The following is a 25,509-nucleotide window of genomic DNA, read 5'->3' on the forward strand; positions in this document are numbered from 1 at the left end:
TGAGAACTGGAAGGGACCTTGAAAGGTCATCAAGTCCAGCCCCCTGCCTTCACTAGCAGGACCAAGTGCTGATTTTGCCCCAGATCCCTAAGTGGCCCACTCAAGGATTGAACTCACAACCCTGGGTTTAACAGGCTAATGCTCAAACCACTGAGCTATCCCTCCCCCCCCATTGATGTACAGCAACAGCAGTAATTAAATTGCTTTTGCAAGTCCACGCTATGCTCCTTGTGTTGGCAGTGCATATACTCACCAGGAGCACTTGCACTGATTAACTGTCTGTGTGGGGCATTGTAGGATGGCTTCTGGAAGGCAGCAACAGTCGATGTAAGCTACACTGACACTGCGTTGTCCTAACTATATCGACCTAAGCACTATGCTTCTCGCAGAGGTGGAGTATTAAGTCGGTGTCGTGGGTGAGTTACATTGGCGGGAGTTACAATTTAATGTAGATGCTTACAGAGCTGGGTTGACAAAAGCTGCCATTGATGTAAGTGTAGACCAGGGCTCAGTGTTTGAGAGAGAAAAAAGAAACAGCGACTCTAGAAAGACACATATTGGGGTGGGGTGGAATCTAAGACCCCGGTCTATACTATAAACTTATATCGGTATAACCACATCACTCAGGGGTGTGAAAAATTCACATCCCTGAGCAACGCAGTTATACTGACCTAACCCTTGGTGTAGCTACTGCCTCTCAGGGAGGTGGATAACTACACCGATGGGAGAAGCTCTCCTGTTGGCATAGTAACAGCTTCACTAAAGTGCTACAGTGGTGCAGCTGCAGCACTGTATGTGAAGACAAGCCCTAAGTAACATATGCCTCTTCTCAAAAATATGTGAAGTTCTTCTGAAGAAGTCACTGTAGATGACATAACTTGCCTTTAAAATATTTTACAGATTGGCGATTAGCTACACTGGTAATGGGTAGAGCTGCTCAAAACTTGGGCTTTCTGGTTCATGAGAAATTGCAACATTTTCAAACTTGATTTAATTCCAAATTTCCATGAATCCAGAATTTTTGACGTTTCCAATGAACCAGAAATCCTGGAGAGAAAAAAAACAACCTGATTCTGACACATTACATTTCCAAAACAAAATATGCTCTCCAGGCTGGCAGTTGCTGACTGCAATTGACATTGTGGTCAGCGTCACTGCTGCTATAAGTTTCACCACTAACAGCAACAGTGAGATTGACAAGAATACCAACTGCAGGCAGCAGCTGCCCAGGCTTTGAGGTCTGTGGCTCTAGGGTAACCCTGGCATGTGTCCCAGGACCCCAAGGCTTCCAGACTCCTGGTTCAGCTGGTTCCCCCACTTCTGTCCCAGGGCCTCTCAGGTCCCAGCTTTGTGCAGTGAGCCTAGAAACCCTGTGAGCCCCCAGGATTTCTAAGCTCCCTGTTGTGGAGCTCGGAACCTAGATTCGGAGTCCTGACTAGAGCGAGGTCTCCCAGGACTTCCAGATTCCTGGCTCTACGGCAGTGAGTCTGGAAGCCCTGGCCTGGCAGGGTGGCTCTGAAGCTATGGATCCTGGAAGCCTGGAGTTTCTGGCCCTGGCCAGTCCATGTAGTATAGCTCCGCAGCAGCCCACAAGGCAAGCTGACAGGGAACCAGGCAGGTTGATTCACTGAAAGTTTGTCAAACCTGACTTGCTTTCATGAAACATTTGGGGTTTGAAGAACCAGCATTTTCTGACAAAGCTGTTTCACCGGAAAATCTCTGACCAGCTCTAGTGATGGGTGTGTTAAAAATGCATAGATTACATACAATAGATTAGACAGACACATGGAGTCATGTCAGCAACTACATTGTCTTTATGTGGTATAGTTTTCACTTACAGATCCCTCTGAGCAGCTCACCACGTGCCTGAACTCTTTGTTGTATCTGCAGCACAGAACTGGCTCCTTATGAGACACGATCAAGTGGGGCTCTGGAGGAGGCCTATCTCATGGAAAAACAAACCAAAGCAATGCACCATATATCAACCGGACTGTACAAGGGTTGGGGAAAGTACAACGGCATTAAGCATTTCTATGCTATTTCCTCAGTACATCTTCCAGAAGGGGGAAAGCGATGCTGTGACTTTAATTTAAAGATACTGATAGCGGTGGGAAGAAAGAGGGAGGCCTTTAGTCTCCACATCCATCCCATTGTTAGTCTGCCTGCATCTACTAGACCATACTCTTTGCAAGGGAATCTTTGCAAATAATTCCCACCTGTGCTGCTACCAGTTCCACTGCACCAGCAGCTGTTGTAGTGGGAGCCTGAGGAGGGGACAGGGATCTACACTATCCTGTTCCCACAGAGGGCAAACTTCTCCAATTATATTTCAAATGCTCTAGGTTTCCCACACACACAAACGTCCCATCTGTTGAACTTTTGAATAACAGCTGAAGAGGCTCACAAACCCTCAAACTCAAATGGGCTTGCCATGTACCTTAATCTTAGATGAAGAAGTGCAAGTGTATCCGCAGCAATACAAAGTGATCTGGTGCCTGGGGTGTAGTGGCAAGCAGCGAGCTCTCCCTTAATTCCACTGGTTTTTGAACAAGCTGTAAATAAACAGGTCTGGTCCACAATATCCCAAATCTGTAGGAAAAGATGTTACACAAACGGAACAACAATTAATAGGCTTGTACTCTAATGTCTGACATACGTCCTCATGCAGTTCTAAAAATACACTGCTATACTTCCCTTCCCACCCAGGTCAGGTAGTTATGCATGGCACCTACACTGGAAGGTTAGACCCTGACCAACAGTACCCCCAACACAACGCTGCTAGACCAGGGTCTCTGGGTATTTTAGAATCAGAGAAGGGAAGTAAGCAACAGATTACTTATCCTAAAGATGCTGTGTTACTTTTCCACAGAAGGGAACAGCTACAAGAGAGATTATCCTGGGGTAAATCTCTCCATCTCTCCTGTTGGAGATGTTCCTCTTTGTATAAATACATACTTATTCACTCACAGAGCCAGAGAGATTGACTCTATAGACCGGAGGCTAGAGTACTCACCTGAGATGTGGGAGACTCCAGTTCAAATCTCTGCTCCAGTGAATAATTAAGTAGAACTGCTTCAACAGGGGAGATTGAGAGAGACCAACGCCAGGATACCCAATAGCCTGGTGGTTATGTTACTCCCTTGGAATATGTAAGACCCAGGTACAAGTCCATAATCTGAATCAGGTAGAGTAGGGACATGAACCCAGGTCACCTACCTCCTAGGTGAGTGCCCAAACCACAAGGCTATTGGGTATTATATACAACACACACATGCTAGTCTGAGAATCCTATTGGGCTTAGGCACAAACAAGGGCTCTAAGCAGCTAGTTAGCTGTGGTGCAGCATCAGGACTCAGGCACCTTTTTGTGCTTACCCACTGGTAGAAACTTAGGCACCTACAGGGTTAGGCAGCAGCTGAGTGGTGGTTGTGAGAATATCAGTGGCACCTAAGTAGTTTTATAGATCTAGTCCTGAGAGTCTTTCCACGGACTCTAGCCCAGGGATGGGCAAACTTTTTGGCTTGAGGGCCACATCTGGGTGGGGAAATTGCATGCAGGGCTGGGGCAGGGGGTTGGGGTGCGGGAGGGAGTGTGGGGTGTGGGAGGGGGTGCAGTGTGCAGGAAGGGACTCAGGGCAGGGGGTTCGGGTGCAGGAGGGGTGCGGGGTGCGGCAGGGGGCTCAGGGCAGGGAGTTGGGGTGTGGGGTGCAGAAGGGGTTTGGGCTCCAGCCCGGCGCCGCTTACCTGGAGCAGCTTCGAGATGGCAGCGGCGCGCCTCTGTGGCCCCTGGGCTCCGCGTGCTGCCCTTGCCTGTGGGTACCTCCCCCGAATCTCCCATTGGCCGCGGTTCCCCATTCCCGGCCAATGGGAGTTGCAGGGGGAGGTACCCACAGGCGAGGGCAGTACACGGAGCCCTCTGCCCCACCCACACCAGGGGCTGCTGGGACGTGGTGCCAGCCGCTTCTGGGAGCAGCGCGGGGCCCGCAGTGCCACAGGGGTGGCAATCCCGCAGGCTGGATCCAAAGCCCTGAGGGGCTGGATCCGGCCCGCAGCCCATAGTTTGCCCACCCCTACTCTAGCCCTTACTTGGTGAAAGTGCTCTGAGATGAAAGGTGCTATATAAATGTAGACTACTGTTTGTGATTTTCCTTCATACCATGTATGCCTAATTCATCCTTAGTCTATACCCAGTGAAGTCAGTGGAAATATACCAGAGATGAAGTTAGCCCTATATCTAAATTAATCTTCGGTGTATGTCCACTGACTTCAATGGATATACACTAAGGATGAATTTGGCAGATATGGTGTAATGGAAAATGATGAACAATAATTTACATTTATAAAACAAGTCAACCCCTGATTCATGTTAAATTAGGGGCAATTAATAAGTTAATCAAACAAAAAAGGTGTTCACAATGGATGTATACATACTTGGTTCAAACTTGGAGAAAAACAGCGGAATCCTCTGGAAACACAGAAGACCCACACAAACCCCACAAGATGTCTGATTATAAAGTGCGGAGTATAGTTCTTAAGACATGCTTCTGGAAATTAAATAGGTAATTAAAAATAATAATATAATAGTGCTCGCTAATATAGTGGTCAGAAACCTAAACTTAATACTGAAGTCATACATTGGAAGAAGTGCAAAGGCTAATATTATTACTATAGGCAGGGTTGGTAGCACTGCCTATTATTAAGGTTGCTCAACACTTTCCATTATAAGACCCTGTTTTCTTTTTAATTTGCTTATTTTAGCAAATTTTAACTGCTTGAGCTGAAGTTTTCCATTCTGAGTGTCTGCATTAAACTAAATAATTTTGGAAAATTTCAGCCAAAATGGTTCAGCAGTTTCTGAGAACAAGGGTCAGAAAAAATGTGCTTTACTCATGTTAAAAAAAAAAATCTATCAAACTTGTCTTTGGAAAGCTCTAGCTCCTCCTTACTTTGGAGAAAGTATGCTTTAGTTTTAGCAAGGGGCTGGGCTTTTGTGTCAGGGATGTGCTTTTTGCCATCCCTGTGAAAGTCTGCCAAATTTGGCAAAGTTATAAGCCTTCTTTTTAAAAAAATCACAGTTCGCACATGCTAAATAGAGATTAATTTTAGCAGCTAATCTCCCTGAAGATTCCATCCCCCCTGGGCATGCTCCAGCCCAGGGATAAGCAAGACTTTCCCTGCAATTGCAGCTCTTGGCTGCTGTGGGCCATGCTGGGTCTGAACACCTACACTGAGAACAGGGAGACTGTGACACCCTGCTGGGCCCAGGCAGTGTGGAGGAGGAAGCTGCCTGATTCAAATATAGAGGGGACAAAAGATTAACCTACTGGGGTTTGGGAGGAGTAGAATGTGACAAGGAGCTGGGGAGTATAGAAACTGGAACTGGAGAGATCCAGGAGTGGAGGACTGGCTTGTCAAGGAGACTGGGGATGAAATGTTGCTGGGGTGGGGGGGAAGATGGTGACAGGTAGTGCAGAGGAGTGAGACTAGGACTTGCTAGGCAAGGAGACTTGTGGGGCGGGATGAGAAATCTGAGGAGTGGAGACTGGGACTGGCTATGCTGAGAGAATGGGACTTGGAAAGGGATGAGAAGCCTGGGTTGTGGAAAAGAAAGGACTGGGACAGGGATAAGTTGAAGGGGATGGGGAAGAAGGGGTCACACTTCAGGGGAATGCACAGAATATCACTAGAGCACACTCCCCGTCAAAGCCTCAATGGAGCCCAAGATCCCTGAGTGGGTCACACACTGGCAAAGTGTCTCATTCTCCTGTAGTGCTTGTCTACACAGACGATCACAACCTACTACTGCTACCAGTTGTCCTGTTAGCTCAAATGGTAGAGGTCTGTGCAGTGGATCAAGTTCCACCTCCGCTGATGACACATGCAAATGTCAGTATGATTTCATGTGACAGAATTTCAGGTTTTTTTCAGTTAGCTTTTTGAAAACCTAATAAATTACTCATAAAAATCCACATTAAAAGGTTGCAAAGTCAAGCACTCAAAAGTTAGGAAAATGCCAGAATTAATGAGGCCACACGTTGAACAAGAAGAAAGCAGAATATTTGATAGTTTCTCATTAAGTGAGCACTATCCATTCTGTGCACTGAATGAGGCAAAAGAATTGTGGAAAAAATAGTATGTGTATTTAAAATAGTCTGCCTGCGCAGAAGAGTCCAAATTAAGGTTGCATGAGGAAACCTTAATTCTAGCATTTCCAACCTTAATAATATTATTTTAATGTAGGGTGGTTGTTGTTGTTTTTTTGTGTAATACACATGTGTAATACATGCATTGTGTATGTAATACATGCCTAGTTAGGGAGATTTCAGCAAATGAAGAAACAGAAATACCTATCCTAGAGAAATTACAATAGAAGCAAGATCCCTAAATTAAAAAACAAAACACAAAGTCACTTTCTAAAGTAGAACAACACTTTAAAAAGTTCAGAGTACTAGATCCCTGAAGTTTTATCATAATTTGTGAAACATTTAGCAACGAATGCATTTAGTACAACTGAAAACCTAAGAGACTATTGACTCATAGGAGTACTTGCTGGAATTGCTCTCTATATTGATCTGTTTAAGGGCCAGATCCAACTCCAATTTCGGTTGGAGTCTTTTCTATTGACTTCATTGAGAATTAGATCAGGCCCTACATTTCTATACTGTACTATTATGTATGTGTTCATGTTTATTAGACTGAATATATTTATATTTATTTCCGTGAATACAAAAAAGAGAACTGGGGTAGGATATCAGACACTTGCTGTATATAGTGAGACCTTAATGGTGTTGTCTGTGGATATGGAAAATATTTTCGCATCTTCTGCAGATATGGAGAGGTAACAGACTGGCGCTGTGTGGCTTCTGAGCATGCCTGTTGGTCGGCTGAAATTTAATAAGAACAGGTCAATATTAAGCAGTTTCAAATTCATTGTTTCTTATCAAACAAAATAAAAATAAATGGGCTGGAATCTGCGACTACTCGTATGTTTGGTGGGAATTGTATTTTGTGTTTTCTCACAAAAATAACCCCACATAAGCAGAGTGGTCTTCCAGTATCAGGCACTTGGAGTGATGTACATGAAACAATAGCATCTGCTTGCAGAGTTCAGCTTTTCATGAGATGTTAATGCCACCAAATGGATTCCTAGGCCTCAATTATACAATGAGCTCCGTGTGGCCAGAGATCATCGTAGGACTGGGGTCTTAGGCACAAGCAAAACCTCAAACCGATCTTAGATAAAAAACAGAGGATAGTCCAGGAATTTTTATATTTATATAAAATATTTAAACTTATGGGAATGATTTTGCTGCACGCGTGTGTGTGTGTTGATATTATAAACAGTGCAGCAGAGCCATTCTGTAAACTCAGGCATATTTCCAGGACATTTGTGATTGTCTCCTCAATGCACTTAGCTTATCCCGATTAACAGGGCAATACACTAGATAGTAAGAATTACTTATCATTAATATGTGGTTACAAAGTCCTTCATAACAGATTCTTTCAATGAGTACTGTAACCGTCTCTTACCCAGACATGTAAGGGTTCCACATCCGGATGATTCGATCCATTCCGCCTGTCACTATGAGGTTGTTTTTTTTACAGAATGCAAATGTTTTTACTCCTTTGTAGACTTGAAACACAGTCTGATCTCCCTCAGCTCTCTTTGGAGGGATTCTAGGTATCCCCGGCCCTTTTCTTGCTTTTGAATCTTTCCCACAGTCCTTTATTTTTTTCATCTGCTGCTCAACATTAGTAGCACCAACAGTACACCCTGAAAAAGAACATACTCACCTAAACAGCTGATAAATTTGAAAATGTCCTAGACATCTTGGTTCCCACCACCTCCCGCAGATTAGGTACTAATAACTTTCAGCATCAGGAAATTTCTCCCAATAGTCATTTTATAATTCTCTTTCTTCATTTCATGCCATTAGTCCTACTTATACCCCTTTTATTATGCTAAAAAATTCCTCCTCCCAATCCCACTGGGGTTTACTATTTTCAGAACCCTTTATTTTACCATGTTTCCCATTAGTCAGCATTTAGCTATTTTGATCTTTCCTGATAAGAAAATCTCTCCAGCTTCACTTTCTGGAACTTACAGTTTGTTAACATCGTTCTGGCAAGGAGAGGTTCAAAACTGAACGGCATTTTAAACATGCTGCTCATCATTTATCGAGGCACAGACTCTGCGCCAATGTCTAGAACAGACATTTGTTGCTGCTGCTTCTAATTTCAGGCAAAATAAAACAAAGAAAAGAGCCAAGAAGGAGAGGCAGGAGATAAGATACAAAGAAGAAGCAAACTAGTCTCTGAAGCCTCATTCCTATATCACTATTGCTTTCCCAAGACTACTTCTGATGTTTAATCCCAGTATGAGGGGGAGTAAAAAAGCCCACATTAAGGGGCAAAGGATGCTACAAACAATGGAGTTCAACTCCCCTCTCCATCTCCAAGATCTAAAATGAGGGGATCTGGAAAATGCACACACACAAAGCCAGATGCTTTTAAATAAAAAGCTGGAAATACAGAGTATGGACCACAAAATGTTGCTGTTGAGAAGATTCTAACCAAGGGGGTCTCAGTGCTTCCAGAACAGATTGGAGATCTATTATTAATTGAAAATAAGATCTTGGTGGGATTTAAAAGAATTTTATGTTTATGAATGATGGGAGCTGTTGTTGTCATTATGTCAGTTTGATTTACTCTAGATTGTGTGTGTCCACCATCTGGTGAAATCAGACTGCAAACGCTGGGGTATTTTTTGTCTGAAATTAACATTTATGATGATTGCAGTGTAGATTGGCCCTTAACCATTCTGTACTTCAGTTACCTCTGTAAACTGTGGGTAAGAATACTTGTCTGACTCACAGCAGTGTTGTTCATTAATACTTTACTATGCACTGAGGTCACTGGATGGAAGTGTTATTACATTACTATAAATTAGGTGGTCAAAAAAAGTATAATTGCAACTGAAATAAAGCTTCACCAAAAACAGCAAGAAACTGCTCTGAAATAACATAAGAACGGCCATACTGGGTCAGACCAAAGGTCCATCTAGCCCCGTATTCTGTCTTCCAATAGTGGCCAATGCCAGGTGCCCCAGAGGGAATGAACAGAACAGGTAATCATCAAGTGATCCATCCCCTGTCGCTCATTCCCAGCTTCTGGCAAAGAGAGGCTAGGGACACCATCCCTGTCCATCCCGGCTAATAGCCATTGATGGACCTATCCTCCATGACTTTATCTAGTTCTTTTTTGAACTCTGTTATAGTCTTGGCCTTCACAACATCCTCTGGCAAAGAGTTCCACAGGTTGACTGTGCATTGAATGCACTAACCAATTCTAATATTTGTCAATCTGTCCTCCGAGTCTCTTAGGAGTAAGTGTGGAAGGAATCTCAACAGGCAAAGAATGGAATAATTGAAATCTAGATGGGCTAAGTAGACTAGGTAGGGGTTTTATAAGCTTGCTTAAGGGAGTAGTTTTAGTATGTTTTACTCATGTGACTAGAGCAAATGAGACACTTATTTAAGAAACTGAAATAGACGTAAGGACTTTCATTTGATTTCATCATAAGGCCCAGCCCGCGCTGCTTCCCGCAGCTCCCATTGGCCAGGAACGGCGAACAGCAGCCACTGGGAGCTGCGATCGGCCGTACCTGCGGACGCTCAGATAAACAAAGCATTTCACAGGCCGCCAGGGGCTTACCCTGAACAAGCTGTGAACCAAGTTTGGGAACCCCTGGACTAGATAATCTAATGGTTCCTTCTGGCCTCAAAAAAAACCAAAAAAAACCAACAACTATGAATCTCTGTGGACTTTGCATCATAACAAGACTCTCCTGTATAACTTGCGTAAAATAAGATTATTCTTCACAACCAGCATGACAATGGTAAACCAAGTGCCAGCTTTGGCCAAGGCCGGAAGTGTTAACTAAGAACTGACAAACTCATAGCTGGAAACCAAACCAGCTCACCTGTATATTAGTTTTGTTCAAAATAGGTATTAGTCTTATAAGAATGTATTTAGTGGTTAGACTCTATGAAATGCTTGTAAATTGCTGCATGCATTAATCTCACTTGTAATGCCTGTAATTCCATGCTATAAGGAATTATGTACGTTTTGCTTTAGAACTTTAAAAATGTTTGCTCTGAACTTGTGAGCCCAGGCACAGGAATCAAGATTAAATGAGCCATTAAGAAACATGAAAATACAAGGGATTGGTGAATGGCCCTATCACACCTCGGAAATGCTATGTGCAAGGGAGCTTTTCTCATGGACTGGAAAGCCAAATGCAAAAGATAACACAGGGCACAAGAAAATTTGTCCTCTCTTTGCTATTTGAACTCTCACAGGGTCAGAGACTCTAAAGTGAGGCAGAGATCCCCAGGAGTTACCCGTGGATCTGCCCTGAAAGACACTTTTGTAGCTAATTAGTTAATTTTATCATCCATTTATCCTTGTATTGTGTGATGTTATGGTCAATTTATATTCTATTTCATATACAATTAATGTATGCTAAATAGATTTAAATTGTAGGATTATAGAATTATAGGATTGATAAGTATTTAGGAGTGATAAGTGTGTAGTAGGTGTATAAGTAAAGCATGGATGGAACACAATGCCTACAAGCTGAGGCCTGTAAGACTTTAGTTTAGCCACACTAGGCCAAAGATTTAAGAATGCTTGACATGAGTGAGTGACCTAGGAATAACCCTATGCCTGTAAAGTCACAGGATTACTGCCAAAGATGTGCCCATTGGTGATGTCACAGAAAAATTGATTGCAATAGACTGCAATGCATTGTCCAAGACCAGTAGACACCTGATTGTAACATCTTTAAATGTCTGTCTGGACCACAGGATACATGTCATGCATAGATGCTAATGAGAATAAGAGGAACTACAAATAACCTGTGAAAAATCGAGCACCCCAATATTCACGGGGTGTGGAAGTGCAGATAAGGAAAAGAGGGTTGACACCTTCATGCATCACCTTCATGCATAAAGTGTTAGGTGTGGTCAGAACTACAATATAGAAGAGGGTTCCCCGGGTTGGGTAAAAGTGGGAAGACCTAAGGGACGAGCCCACGGGAAACTCCAGCAGGAACTATCCCTCTAGCAATGATCGTTTATTGAGAGGTCCTTTGGACCCTAGAATATCTCTGAGGATGTGAGTATAACTACAGCCATAATTATTGCATAGGTTTTTGTAGGATTTCTATATGCATGGGTAATTGTAACTTTACTTATTGCTTTAATAAAACTTGTAGTACAGATAAGACTTTGTACTTGTGACTGTGTCTGTGGTCATTATTCTTGGGGTACGTCTATACTTACTTCCTGGTCCGGATGTAAGCGATCGATCTTCTGGGATCGATTTATCGCGTCTTGTCTAGACGCGATAAATCGATCCCGGATCGATCCCGGAAGTGCTTGCCGTCGACACCGGTACTCCAGCTCAGCGAGAGGAGTACGCAGCATCGACGGGGGAGCCTGCCTGCAGCGTCTGGACCCGCGGTAAGTTCGGACTAAGGTACTTCGAATTCAGCTACGTTATTAACGTAGCTGAATTTGCGTACCTTAGTCCGAAGTGGGGGGTTAGTGTGGACCAGGCCTTGGACTCCATGTGTTTCTAGAGCTTCAAAATTTGAGAAAAGCATCAGAGGCAATTTCATGCTGTTGAGTTTGAAACTGTAGCAACCTGAGCCAAACGCATGGTGGTATAATACAGCATCACTCAATTCACTTTAAATAAAATAAAAGGCTACATTTTGAATTGACATATTACCACATCTCTGTCACGTTTAAGAATCATAGATGGTAACTCATTTGTGTGCATATGTTTGCTTATTTTAACCTGTAATTAACTCTAATTTCTTTTTCCTAGTTAAACTTTTATTTAGTTTATTATAGGATTGGCTACTGGCATTGTCCTTGGTGTAAGATCTAGGGTACCAATTGATCTGGGGTAAGTGACTGGTTTCTTGGGACTGGAAGCAACCAGAATATTTTGTGATTTTTGGTATAATTTATCACTAAGTCCAGCTTGTCTGGGTGGTACGATAGACTGGAGAGTCTAAGGGGACTGTCTGTGACTCCATGGTAAGACAGTTTCAGTGATCCAGGAGTTCATATTTGTTACTGCGTTGGTGAAATCTAATTACCAGTTTGGGGTGTCTGCCCTGCTTTTGACAGTCTGCCCTGAGGTAGGCACTCATGGTCATGAGCCACTCTAGACAGCATGACAGCCTGCACAGAGAGGGTACAAATTATCTACTGAGCAGTGTTCTTGAACAAACACTGATAAAAATATCAGGACTAGAAAATATTTCAGAGAAATAGGAGATGGGTAGTAAAACTGTCCCAAGCAACTGGCTTTTATACAGTAGATAACAGAGGTTTTTACTCACTACATTAGTGTGTATAAAACACCATGCAAAAGCTATTCTCATGGTGTTTCCACCTGGAACAGGAATGAAATTGTTGGCCGTCTCAGGAAAAAGCTTGTTCTTGTAAGGTTTCCACTAATAGCCACATAATTGTGATGGAAACAAGAGAACTGGATAGTTTGGACAAACATACTGGGCTTTATGCAGGCCCTTGTCAGAGGTATTGTAAATCCATGGGAGCGGGTACATAGCAGTGAAATCTGCTGGTGACTCTCCTTCTGCCAGAAGGCCCATGGCCAGTTGGTTCAGCTCCCAAACTGGATGGGGCTGGTCAGGGATTGGGGCCAAGCCAGCGGGGACATGCACTGATTGGTGCGTCTCCTGTGCAGCCACAGATGGCATTTAAAAATTGACCTCCCTTCTGACTCAGCTGGCCCTGAGGACACAATATGAACCTGCGGAAGGTCATTCTAGCCTCCTAATGATAGGATGCTTAGCTGAACTAAATCAGAAGACTGAAAAACCCTTTGAGGTTCTCCCATCACCAGTTACAATCTTACATACAGTGGCACTACTAGAAATAAAGCCAACCAGGTGACAGCAATGTGACCAGCACTATACCACAGGTAAGATTGCAGACATGGAGAGGGAACTGTGTGTAAATCAGAGAAACATTAAGTTGAAAGAAATTCCTAGAGCCCTTAATAGGAGTAAAATGGTTACCTATTACTAAAGCTGTAGGTTCATGGTTGGAGGTAGAAATCACTGCTTTAATGGAATCATAGTAGTGCAGCTAAAAGGAACAGAACAAGAGATTACTATTTAATATAAATGATACACAATACTGATTAGAAGAGAATATAGTGGCTGAGATTATTTCATTTGTTTCTGTTCTTAGAATGTTTTTGTTTCTGAAGGCAGGATGAATAAATAAGAACATTTAAAGTTGTTTGCCTAAGGGTGGGTTGAGTGGGTGCATTACAGTGGCTCTTATTCCAGCACGTTTCTGCTGTTTTCTCACATAAAAGGGACAGAATGTGCATACATCACTCCTTTGTGTATCCAAAAGCATGACATGCAGATTCTAAGTTCCATTTCAGGACTCTCTGTGCAAGTCAGAGGCTTCCCTCCATCTTCCCTGATGGACCAGAACATGGAAAACAATCTACTACTTCATCTGAGCTAGAGTCAGCCTGGTGGGGCCCCCACTGCTTCCAGAAACCAGCAGCAGCAATTAGAAAAGTAAAAAAATACTCAGCGCCCATCATGTACCCTGGCATGTAACCTCCAGACTGGTTATCGGCCTTCAAGAACGTAAAACATGACCCATAAAGCTGCACTTTAGAACAAGTCTTGACCCTTCCTCCAAGGTCAAGGAGAGTCCTCCAGCATCCAGCCCAGTGTGGTGCTGCTGCACATGGGTTCAGGATTTGGGAACCCAACGTCTGAGCCACACTGATCCAATGACGAGCACACTGGGGCTGGGGGAAGAGGAAGCCATTACTCTAGATATGAAAGGGGTGTAAACTGTGCAGAGGTTACTTCAGTGCTGAGGCTGCAATAGTGACCCAGTTGGTTGGTCTGTGCAATGGGGCTAAAATTTGGGCCTAAAATTCTTTCTAGATATGAGGGCATAGCTTTAGAAAAACATATGGTGCTATAATAAATACATTTTATCTCTAGTGCCCTGCTGAGATACAAAATTTGTATCCACATCCAATCCACAATCCGAAAAGATGGTCCGTGGATAAAAAGCAGATATCCACAGATTTGCAGGGCTCTATTTATCTCATCAGATCAGCTAGAGAGTCAATGTATAAATATGCCACTAGCCCATCTCCACTGGGACTACCTTTATCATTCCAAAACTCAGAATAGCTTCAGAGAGCTACCAAATCCTTCCTTCTTATCCCCCAAAATGACACTGTTGAAAGGTCCAGGATGGGCAACGTTCAGTCCAGGGGCAGTGACAACTTCAAACGTTTGTACACCTTGCAGTCGGGGCTATAAAAGATCGAGAGCATTTCTTTAGTTCCATGCCCGTTCTCCTTTTGCTTCTGACTTTGGATCCTGGAGGTGCAGTAATCCCAAACTCAGATCTCTCCTCATTCAGGTCCCAATCAGCAAGGAATTATACACGTGCCTAACTTTAAAAGCTTGCACTACTGAAGTCAAATTGAAAACTAAACAGTTGTTGGATTTGGGCTTCACAATTTTCAATCTGAATTTCATGTCTTATTCTCTATTGTCAAGCCCTCATTCTTTCTTATATCAAGTTTGACAGTTTGTGCCATTTCCCTGTCCTTCCTATCATACTGCTGACAGTGCTATTCTAAATGACAAGTAAGAGAGTTTTTTCTGTAGACTGACTAGATGCTGTGGCTGAAACCTTATTTACTTATTCCCATGGCAATTTCTTTTGTAGAAAACTTTCTATTTTATTTCTTTTGGAGTCAGGAAGGATTTTGGTTCTTTTACCTGTGTAACCCAGTCCCCATGCACTTTCCAACGAATGTACGTCACATTTGGAGAAAGAACAGCATTCTCAATGCCAATACTAGGCAGGTTTTCAGCTTTTGGCAGTTTCTTCCACGTTCTGAAAAATCAAGGTACAAAGAAGAGAAGAGAAATGGCAACCATCATCCTTAAGTGCTAGGAAGCAAATATTTCCTCACCCTTCATGGTCGTGCACCACTCCTAAAATCTGGACTATTTCTGGCATTAAGCTCCCAACCTGAGGTTGTTATTTCAAAAGACTGTAGCTATTTATCTTGCCTTTTGGGATACTAACAAGTTACCCCAGCAATTTCTGACACCCTCTACATATACTTCCTTGGGCTTTTTTAAATGTAGCAAACACAAGCCGTCCCTTACCGGCTGTCCCAACACGTTTGCTCATTGAAACAACTGGCCAAGTTACAAGTGAAGTTAAACTGCTAACTCCCTATGCTGGGATTTTAATGCCAACAATTGTCAAGAATGTTTCAAGTGTCATAGCGGCTAGGAGCAACACTGGGGAAACAGTTCATAAAACGTTGCCCAAACCATAAGGGTTTGGATTTCTGACCATTGGTGTCGAAGGCTTAGGATTTCAAGCCAGCTGAGTGGAAGTGGAAATTGTTTCACAGTCCAACCCTTCAACCCTTTGAAAAATGACTAGTAGTCAGGGTCCTTACAGGTGTCCCCTGGTAAATAAATGAACTTTGTTGTCCACTGAAGGAAGGACAAGAAGTAATGGGCTTAATCTGCAGAAAGGGAGATTTAGGGTAGATATTAAGGAAAGCTTTCTAACTATCAGGGTAGTTAAGCTCTGCAATAGGCTTCCAAGGGAGGTTGTGGAATCCCCATGTGTCAAGGCTGTATCCCCACTTTGAACTTTAGGGTACAAATGTAGGGGCCTGCATGAAAACTGCTAAGCTTATCTACCAGCTTAGCTCTGGTCCGCTGCCACCATCTTAAGAATTCCCTCCCTGGAAAGCCTTGAGAAACCTTTCACCAATTCCCTGGTGAATACAGATCCAAACTGCTTGGATCTTAAACAAGGAGAAATTGACCCTTCCCCCCTCCTTCCTTTCACCAACTCCTGGTGAATACAGATCCAAACCCCCTTTGGATCTTAAAACAAGGAGAAATCAATCAGGTTCTTAAAAAGAAGGCTTTTAATTAAAGCAAAAGGTAAAAATCATCTCTGCAAAATCAGTATGGAAAATAACTTTACAGGGTAATCAAACTTAAAGAGCTCAGAGGAATCCCCTCTGTCTTAGGTTCAAAGTATAGCAAACAAGATAAGCACTCTGGTAAAAGGTACATTTACAAGTTGAGAAAACAAAGTAAATCCAAGACGCCTTGCCTGGCTTTTACTTACAATTTTGAAATAAGAGAGACTTGTTTAGAAAGATGGGGAGAACCTGGATTGATGTCTGGTCCCTCTCAGTCCCAAGAGCGAACAACCCCTTAAACAAAGGACACACACAAAAGCCTTTCCCCCCCCAAGATTTGAAAGTATCTTGTCCCCTTATTGGTCCTCTGGGTCAGGTGTCAGCCAGGTTACCCGAGCTTCTTAACCCTTTACAGGTAAAAGGATTTTAGAGTCTCTGACCAGGAGGGACTTTAGTACTGTACACAGTATGGCTGTCACCCTTCCCTTTATAGTTATGACACCATGACTGGAGGTTTTTAAGAACAGGTTGGACAAACATCTGTCAGGGCTGGTCTAGGTTTACTTGGTCCTGCCACAGCACAGGGGGATGGACTAGATGACCTGTGGAAGTCTCTTCCAGCCCTACATTTCTATGATTCTACTAGGAGATGGGCAAATGATTTGGCCACAGACACTGAACTGGGGTTTCTTGGAACAACAATGAATAAAGCAACAAGTGCCACCTGTTGGCTTAATCATGTAGGTGTCTAAATAGTTTTGAATCTGCTGTACTTCTCTTCATTTTCTCTGCATCCAAGTTTAGTATCCTCTGCCACTTGGAAGCCTGCTGCACTAGTTGATACCAACTTGATGCCTCTGCAGACACAAGAGCCAGAATGCTTTGGGGATGTCAGTTAAAAGTACAGATCAGTGTAACAGAAGAAAATGAGCACAGTTAACCTCCGTGATAACACTTACAAAGATTTTTAGTTTCAGTTAAATGGTGAAGCAACTGCATTTTTGTCAGTTTTTAAAATTACATTTAAAATGTAAAGTACTTACCGTAGGAGTTCCCCCACAGAAGACAAAAGCAAGATATTCACACATCCCTGAAAATTCGGAATAAAAAAGTTGTTATAGAAATTTAAAGTATAGGGCCAAATCCTGTAGTTCTTATTCAGTCCCTGAAGTAAGTGGGAGGAGATTTACCAGAATAAGTATTCGTGGACTATATTTAGCAGATGGATAATTAATGTTGTATAGACAAGGTGGGTGAGGTAATATCTTTTATTGGACCACCAAACTTTCAAGATCCCTGGGTCCTATCACAACATGTGGTATACCTCATCCCATGCACGAAATGCCCCAATAGCAACTATGTGGGCACAGGCGCCGACTTTCCAATGTGCAGGGGGGTGCTCAACCCCCGGCTCTGCCCCAGGCCCCGCCCCACTCCACCCCCACCTGCCTCTTCCCACCGTTTCACCCCCTTCCCCGAGCATGCTGCATCCTTGCTCCTTCCCCCTCGCCCTCAGAGCCTCCCGCATGCCACAAAACAGCTGATTGCAGCAGGCGGGAGACGTGGGGAGGGAGAGGGAGGTGTTGATCGGTGGGGCCAGCCAATGGGCAGGAGGCGCTGGGGGGATGGGGAGGTTCTGATAGGGGGGCTGCCGGTGGGTGCTCAACATCCCCCATTTTTTCCCCGTGGGTGCTCCAGCCCCGGAGTCGGCGCCTATGTATGTGAGTGAAACCAAACAATCACTACGCTCTCGAGCGGACTCTCCCAGGAAAATGTTAAAAGACAACACCATATCACTTGTGGGTGAACATTTTTCACAAAGCGATCACTCTATATCTGACCTATCAATCCTCATCCTCAAAAGACACCTGCACAACACTTTCAAAAGACTAGCCTAGGAACTTAAATTCATAACTTTGCTAGGCACTAAAAATCATGGACCAAATAGAGATGCTGGATTGATGGTTTATTACAACAATCTACTAACAACTCACCCCCAAGCTGTTCCCTCCCCCCTTTCTTTCCTCCCTATGACTGGAGAGGTGTTAACAGGCCACTTCATCTTGAATGGTCCCTTGAAAAATGTGTTAACTACTTATGCTAAACAATCCATTGTCTTTAGCTGTGACACTCTGAGGGCAAGTCTATATTTAAAACTCTGCCGTGCTTTAATGAAGACACTATACGCCAACGGGAGAGAGCTCTCCCATCACTGTAGTTAATCCACCTCCCTGAGAGGTGGTAGCTAAGTTGACAGGAGAAGCTCACCCGCCGACATAGCACTGTTTACATGGAGGGGTCAGATTGGCATAACTATGTCGCTCAGGGGTGCGGATTTTTCACACCCCTGAGTGACGCAGTTATACCGATATAGGTCTGTAGTATAGACCAGACCTGAATTAGTTTCACAGACCTGAAGAAGAGCTCTGAGTAAGCTTTAAATCTTGTCTTTCTCACCAACAGAACTTGGTCCAATAAAACGATAATACCTCACCCACCTTGTCTATCTTACAGTACCCTGCAATAGAATGTAAAACTGTATTATACTCTTCAGCCACAAGGGGGTGCAATGTGTAACATACTTTATCTGAGCTGGTCACAGCTAGAGCCAGGAAGTGCTTTAAAGGATCTTACAGTGAACACATCTGGAATATCTCTCTGGGAAGGAAGCTCTGTAGCCAGTCCATATCTGGTACAGAAGCCTGACCTACAAGTGGCAGTCCTGCAACCTACTGTATAAAAGGTGTACCTGACACATACCATCCATTGAATAATCAAGGAGACTGGCAAGGAGATACTGCTAGGACAGCTCCCTTGATTACCCAAAGGTCTAAGGGATGCCCCCTGAGTTCATGGCTTATATCTAAGCCCCTTCGTTTTCAGTTTAAACCGATTTTTACTGAAAAAATCCCGGGTTTTACAAAAAGTATTATTCTTTTTTTCCCGATTTTCACTCTATTTTTGTATCATTCATATATATATATATATATATATATATATATATACTTGTTTTATTAGGAAAATACAATACATTGCATGAGATATATGTATTATGATAATACATTAATCTGTGTGTATATGCAAAGCTGCCTGTTGAAGTAAGGCTATGTATTAATCTAGAAGATAAAACAATGAAGAAAACAGGCACACGTGCAAGCTCAGAAATGCGTGCGAATCTGAACGTACTGATGATCTGAAGCCCATCATGTACACATTTCAATCTGTTAGCAGAAAATGGTTTAAAGATCTGACACACTAAAATGGGAAGAAAATGAAAATCTGTATCAGAATATGTTTCAGAACACAAGGAAATATTCAAAAGTTTTAAAAAAACAAAAATAGGAGAAAAGGATGAAGTTGAGTGTATGCATTGCAAATGGTGTGGCCCAATTATTAAATGTAAATATTTATAGGCTGATGTGTCTAAGTCTACAACAGTAAACTGTTTATTCAAATGAAAAGTTTTATTTGGGGAGTAGAGATATACTGTTTTCGTTCTGCAGCAAACCAGATTGAATTCCATTCATCAAAGCATTAATCTATTGAATACTTTTCCCCCCCATCCTTCTGTCCACCAAAATAAACCACGATATTTACCCAGAAAAATTATTAATAGTTTTTTCCACCAATTTTCACCTGTTTTTGTTGTTGTAGTAATAAACACTGATAATTCCCTGGAAAAATTAAATAAAATAAAAACTGAAAATGAAGGGCCCTACTTATATCAAACACTGTTTTGTTGTTGTTGTTTTAAAAACAAAAACAAAAAAAATCTACCTGGTCATCACCATATAGAATCATGCACTCGTCAGGATCGGTGCAACTAAAAAAAGATGGAAAAAAGGATAAGTGCAAGCTAGTCACAACACTTCAGTTTAAAAGAAATAAAAATAGTATTGAGTCCAACATACGTTAGACAAAACAAATGCCATGTTCACAGGCAGTGGCGGATTAGCCATTGGGCCAATGGGACCCATGCCCAGGCGCCCCAGCCAATTGGGGGGCCCCGGAAAAGTGGGCACCCTGATCTGCTCCCACCCTCCTGGCACTCCTCCCCCTCCCTTACTCTGGCCCAGGGCCCCACAAACCCCTAATCCGCCTCTGTTCACAGGTGTGGCATTCTGTGGAGACTAAATTCAGGCCTGGTATGAGGATAAATGTTCTACTTAACTCAATGGGACAGGGGAGTCGCCTCTTACGCGGGGGTTAGGTTCTGAAGTCAGCATGTAAGGCGAAAATCGCGTATAGTCAAATGCTCATTGAGTGGAATGGTGGGCGGAATCGCCCGCACTACAGGTACAGTATTTAAATTGTTATTTTTCTCTTCTTCTTTTTCTTTTTTCCGAGCGCGTATAGTTAAAATCGCGTAAGTTAAATGAGCCTATGATGCGACTCCACTGTATATCTACTTATACCGGGGACAAATTTGGTCCCCAGCAGTGTTGTGGACGGGACAAGTAAATGTTAATGGAGAGAGAGGGCTGTTTATCTTACATATTGCTGATAACAGGTTGGACTATGACGACATTCATGCAGCCCACTCTGTTAAGTGTGAAACCACAACTAACATCATCAAATCAGCAAGCAATACACGTGCAACAGAGATTCCTGATAACCCAATGGCCTAGAAATCACATAAAGCTCTGGGATGAAGACCCATGGTCAATAATTCTGCTCCTCAGGCATAATGGAACTTTCTATCACAAAGGTGAAGCTCATCTGTGCAAGAGACAAGAACTTATTAGAGGCTGATCCAACACTGCACAATGAATTCCCAAAGGAACTGAGGGACACCACAAACCTCACTACCTTCTGCTGCAAGTGAAAGGTACACATCTTTGGCTTCTTTTCTCTGCCATGAACACAGAGAGAGAACAAACCACACATCACAGGTGTTAGTTACAGTAACTCCTCACTTAATGTCATCCCGGTTAACATTATTTCATTGTTATGTTGCTGATCAACTAGAGAACATGCTCGTTTAAAGTTGTGTAATGCTCCCTTATAACGTTGTTTGGCAGACGCCTGCTTTGTCCACTGGTTGCAGAAAGAGCAGCCCGTTGGAGCGAGCTGGTGGGGGTTTGGAATCAGGGTGGACCGGCAGCCCCCCATCTGCTCCCGTAAGTTCCCTGTGCAGCAGCTGCCCAGCAGGCTATCAATTGCTGGGCAGTTCAGCTGTCCCTCCTCCCCCACCCCACCCCCACTGCTGTGTGCTGCTCCTGCCCTCTGCCTTGGAGCTGCTCCCGGAAGCCTCCTGCTTGCTGTGCAGAGGGGCGGGGAAGAGGGGTGCTAATGTCAGGGTGTCTCCTTGCTGATCTACTTAAAAAGGCAATGTACTTAGAGTGGCATCAGCGTACTTAAAGGGGCAATGCATGTCTCTCTCGGTCTCTCTCTCTCTCACACACACCCACACGCATCCACATCCTTCTTGTAGTGTGGGGCCCAAAACTGGACACAGTACTCCAGATGAGGCCTCATCAATGCCGAATAGAGGGGAAGATCACGTCCCTCGATCTGCTGGCAATGCTCCTACTTATACAGCCCAAAATGCCGTTAGCCTTCTTGGCAACGGGCACACTGACTCAAATCCAGCTTCTCATCCACTGTAACCCCTCGGTCCTTTTCTGCAGAACTGCTGCCTAGCCATTTGGTCCCTAGTCTGTAGCAGTGCAGGACTCTGTACTTGTCCTTGTTGAACCTCATCAGATTTCTTTTCGCCCAATCCTCTAATTTGTCTAGGTCCCTCTGTTGACCTGGGACTGACAACATGAACATAGAACGTTGCTTACCAATAGTCCAGTTTTAAAGGGATCACTTCCAAACCACTGATCTGGCAGTACGGTTCGAAGTTGGACATCTCATACAACTGGATTTCACGATCCCTGCCAGAAAAAAAAGACAGATTTTAAATGAGCAGCAGGTTTCAGTCATCCTTTTGAGGCACTGTAAATCTTTTCTTTTAAACATTTTGTCTTTTAAGATATATATTTTTAATGGGTGTGAAGTGCAGTTAATTTAAGGATGTTGTTTATCTAGCAGTCCCGGAGATTGAAATCTTCTGTTTAACTATCAAACAAGTGTTTTGAGGATGCTGCAAGACCATCTTCTCTACACTGCCCCACCAATGTATCTGATCCCTGACCCCGAGAGACCTCCTCTAAGGGACCAGTCTCCATGTTCATTCCATCCTTGGCCTCTTAGCAGAGGACTCTAACAAGCTTGCAATCTGTGGTGGTGGTGATTTTTCAAATAGCCTTTCATTGGCTTGAGATCACCAATCTCATGGCACACAGGCCACTGAGCAGCCATCAGATAGGAATCACTTTTTGTCATTTCATTACCAGTTTGGGCTGGATTTAAATCCCGAACCTGGTATTTAAGGATTTGGGGGTGGGGGTTGGCACAATAATTTAGATTCAGGCACTTCAGGACAAGGAACAAGTTTTATTTCTTTAAAGGGGCATGCACAGCTTTATGTTACATTTATTAATAACCTAATAAATGAATTAATTAATGACAATATGGTCAGCACATGCTTCCCTATTCTGCATTCCCAATCTCACTCTACACGGACCTGGAAGGACCCTCTGTGGGCATGAGAGGGGAGCTCAGCCACCATGAGGCTGTCCATAAGAACACCAGCTGTGACAGTGTTTTTGAAACATGAACTCACATCAAAAACTGTTTCACTTATGCAGAGTTATTCTGCAAGTTCCCAGCCCCCAGAGATAATTAATGCTAATAACACCACATTCATTTTTAGTTCTGATTCTGGTAAAGAAGAGCACTTACCCAGTTCCCAGGATGAGTTTGTTGTAATGTGTCATGACAGTGAAATCTGTCGCCCACTTAGATTTTTTGTTGACAGGTTTTTCCTAAAAAGTGAGAGAGCTAGTTGTCATCCCTACATTACATGAAAAGACAAGACACCACAGCTGGGGGCCGAGTCTGTTCTTGGGGACACTGTTGCAAACCCACTGAAATGGGTTGCATGGATTAACTAGGAAGAGTATATGTCCTTTATAGCCAGATCCTGCAAAGCACAGGACACTTCCCACTGAATATAATGGGAATTAAGAGGCACTCAGCATCTCTCGGGATCAGCCCTTAGTTTGTTTCATTTCCCAAGTCCCTCTGAGTGGAACCATTTCTTACATGCAAAGCTGCTGCCTACAGGATATACCCCACAAGCAAAACACAAAACATTATATGGTGTCAAATTATTATATACAGGTCCAATCCTGCAGGGTGCTAAGCACGCAAGTCCCACTGAACCCTGGTAGAGTTGACAGCCATTGTCACTGGATCAGGACCTACAGCACTCAAATAAGATTAATACCTCTGAGAAGTTACTCGTGAACAGCGTCACACTCTCAGCAAATGCAAGTTTGTTCTGGTGATGTTATTCTTGTTACTGTTTATTATCCCGTGGGCAGGGTTGTGGAGTATTCCAGAACCACCAGAAAAGGAAGGGTCTAGATATACTTGTTCCTGCCTCAGCTCAGGGAGCTTACTAGATGACCTCTTGAGGTCCCTTCCAGCCCTACATGTATGATCCTTTCTCTACCTTGCTTGTGTAGTTTCAGTTAAATTCAACTGCATTTAACATATACTTTTCAAAGTCACCTCAGGAAAAGCCAGGAGGGTGCTCAGGACCTCTGCAAATTCAGCCATTACATACTTTTATTCCAAACACAGCATGTAAAGAACCATTCTGCTTTAAATCACCATAGAACAAGGGAGCATAATAAAAACGTATATGTTAAGAGCAGTTCCCTATCATGCCGGTAATATAGCAGAATCAATCATGAGTATCATGATTTACAATGTTGTAATTAAAATAAACAATTTAATTGTCAATGAAATCAAGAGTTCTAGCATTTCCATGAAACATGAGCGGTTAATGAGAAAATAAAATGCACATACAAAAACCATCTTGCTTCGTTTCAGCTTTAGTTGTGGAGACCAGAAGGAAATAACTCCATCTTCTTGGGTCATTACTAAGGTGTTGTCAAACAGAGAACAAATGCGTAGCACAGGCTCTCCATGAGAGCATTCTTCTATCACAGCAGGAAGCGAGAATGTCAGCTCCTTTAATCGGGCAGATGACATATCTTGTTCTGCATATTCTAGCTGCATGTGTGTGCAGAACTCATCCTAGTACAGAAAAGAGCTGGTGATTCATAATTATAATAGAAAGGCAGCTAATATGTTACTATGGTGGTGCCCAGAAGCCCCAGTGAGAGTTGGGGCCTTTTTGTGCTAGGCATTTTACAAACATACAGAAAAACAAGGTACCTGGCACAATGAAATTGTAATCTAAGATGAAACAAGTTGATGCAATAAATAGAAGGAATGTGAGGGAGAGGACAAAGGCAAATGCAAGAGGAATATGCTGCTACACAGACCAGCAAGGGCCCCTGTGCTTAAATTCTTTGCTGAACCATGTCTTATGTTCACAACTTGAGGGTTAAAAATTTTTTATTTAGAATAATAATAAATGATAATAATATATTATTATTATAAGATAAACAAATATATCAGCAATCCTCACTGGCCATCTACCTAGTCATTATTTCTAGCAGGCAGAAACAATGTCACATTCTATATTAATATCATGAGATGCAGGTACTTTATTTTTTGAGCACCAATTGCATGCTTAGTGCTGTACAGAACAAAGAGAGCATTGACAAGATGCTGGAGCTGTGAATTTATGTAAGTTTGATTGAAAAAGGATTCCAGGATAATTTTCCTAACTTCTTGCTCATTTAAGTCAAAATTCAACCATGAGACTTGGACTCCTTCCTAGGTCATACTCTAAAGAAGGACAAAATGATGCATGCTGTGGAATATTTTCAATTTGAAACAATAAATCTCATTTTAATACTCTCTCTCTCTTTTAAAAAAAATTCTGTAAACTGTAATTATATACTTTGCCCTTCCCTTTGAATTAAATTTCCACCACTGATTTAAAAAGGTTGGATAAAATAAACTTTTAGTCCCATTTGAGTTATGTCTCTGGAAGTTGCGGATCTGCGATTCTCACACACTTTCCTTACTGACAAAGTTTTGTTCCACCAACTGCAAAAAGCCCCCAAAACAAACACCACCCACACATACACTCACTCACCCACTGAATTCTTCCAGTTGCAGCATAGTCTATTTTCATGAAAAGTTTTTGTATTTGTTCATCACTCTATGGAAAAAGGCATATTAAAAGTATTGTTATATATTACAAGTACAATATATGAAGAATATTCAAAAGATTTTAAGTTTTCATAGTGCATCTCTCCCCAGCTAGGGACTATGGGTTTTGCAGATGCTACATTATTTAAATTTTAAAAAAAATTCTGTTGAATATAAAAATTTGATTTCCTAGCTTGTTTCCAAATGTGAATCACATTGGAATATTCCAATTTTGTTATGTTTTATCTAAACTTTTCAAATCCTCAGA

The 25,509-nt window shown here is 42.7% G+C and overlaps 1 protein-coding gene across 1 annotated transcript in view; it reads right to left on the reverse strand.

Moving 5' to 3' along the window:
• Positions 1-25,509, reverse strand: part of LOC135873081 (WD repeat-containing protein 64-like) — a 75,259-nt gene that overhangs the window by 25,340 nt on the left and 24,410 nt on the right. The window contains exons 5-16 of the mRNA XM_065397552.1: positions 25,186-25,251; positions 23,982-24,212; positions 22,848-22,930; positions 21,845-21,937; positions 19,833-19,878; positions 17,099-17,145; positions 14,875-14,992; positions 13,120-13,189; positions 7,530-7,773; positions 6,763-6,883; positions 2,438-2,589; positions 1,839-1,941 (exon numbers count right to left, since the gene is read on the reverse strand). Of these exons, the coding sequence (XP_065253624.1) occupies positions 1,839-1,941; positions 2,438-2,589; positions 6,763-6,883; positions 7,530-7,773; positions 13,120-13,189; positions 14,875-14,992; positions 17,099-17,145; positions 19,833-19,878; positions 21,845-21,937; positions 22,848-22,930; positions 23,982-24,212; positions 25,186-25,251 (1,374 nt within the window). The remainder of the gene's footprint in view (positions 1-1,838; positions 1,942-2,437; positions 2,590-6,762; positions 6,884-7,529; positions 7,774-13,119; positions 13,190-14,874; positions 14,993-17,098; positions 17,146-19,832; positions 19,879-21,844; positions 21,938-22,847; positions 22,931-23,981; positions 24,213-25,185; positions 25,252-25,509) is intronic.

The sequence above is a fragment of the Emys orbicularis genome, chromosome 1 (genome assembly GCF_028017835.1).
Source record: "Emys orbicularis isolate rEmyOrb1 chromosome 1, rEmyOrb1.hap1, whole genome shotgun sequence".
NCBI lineage: Eukaryota > Metazoa > Chordata > Testudines > Emydidae > Emys > Emys orbicularis.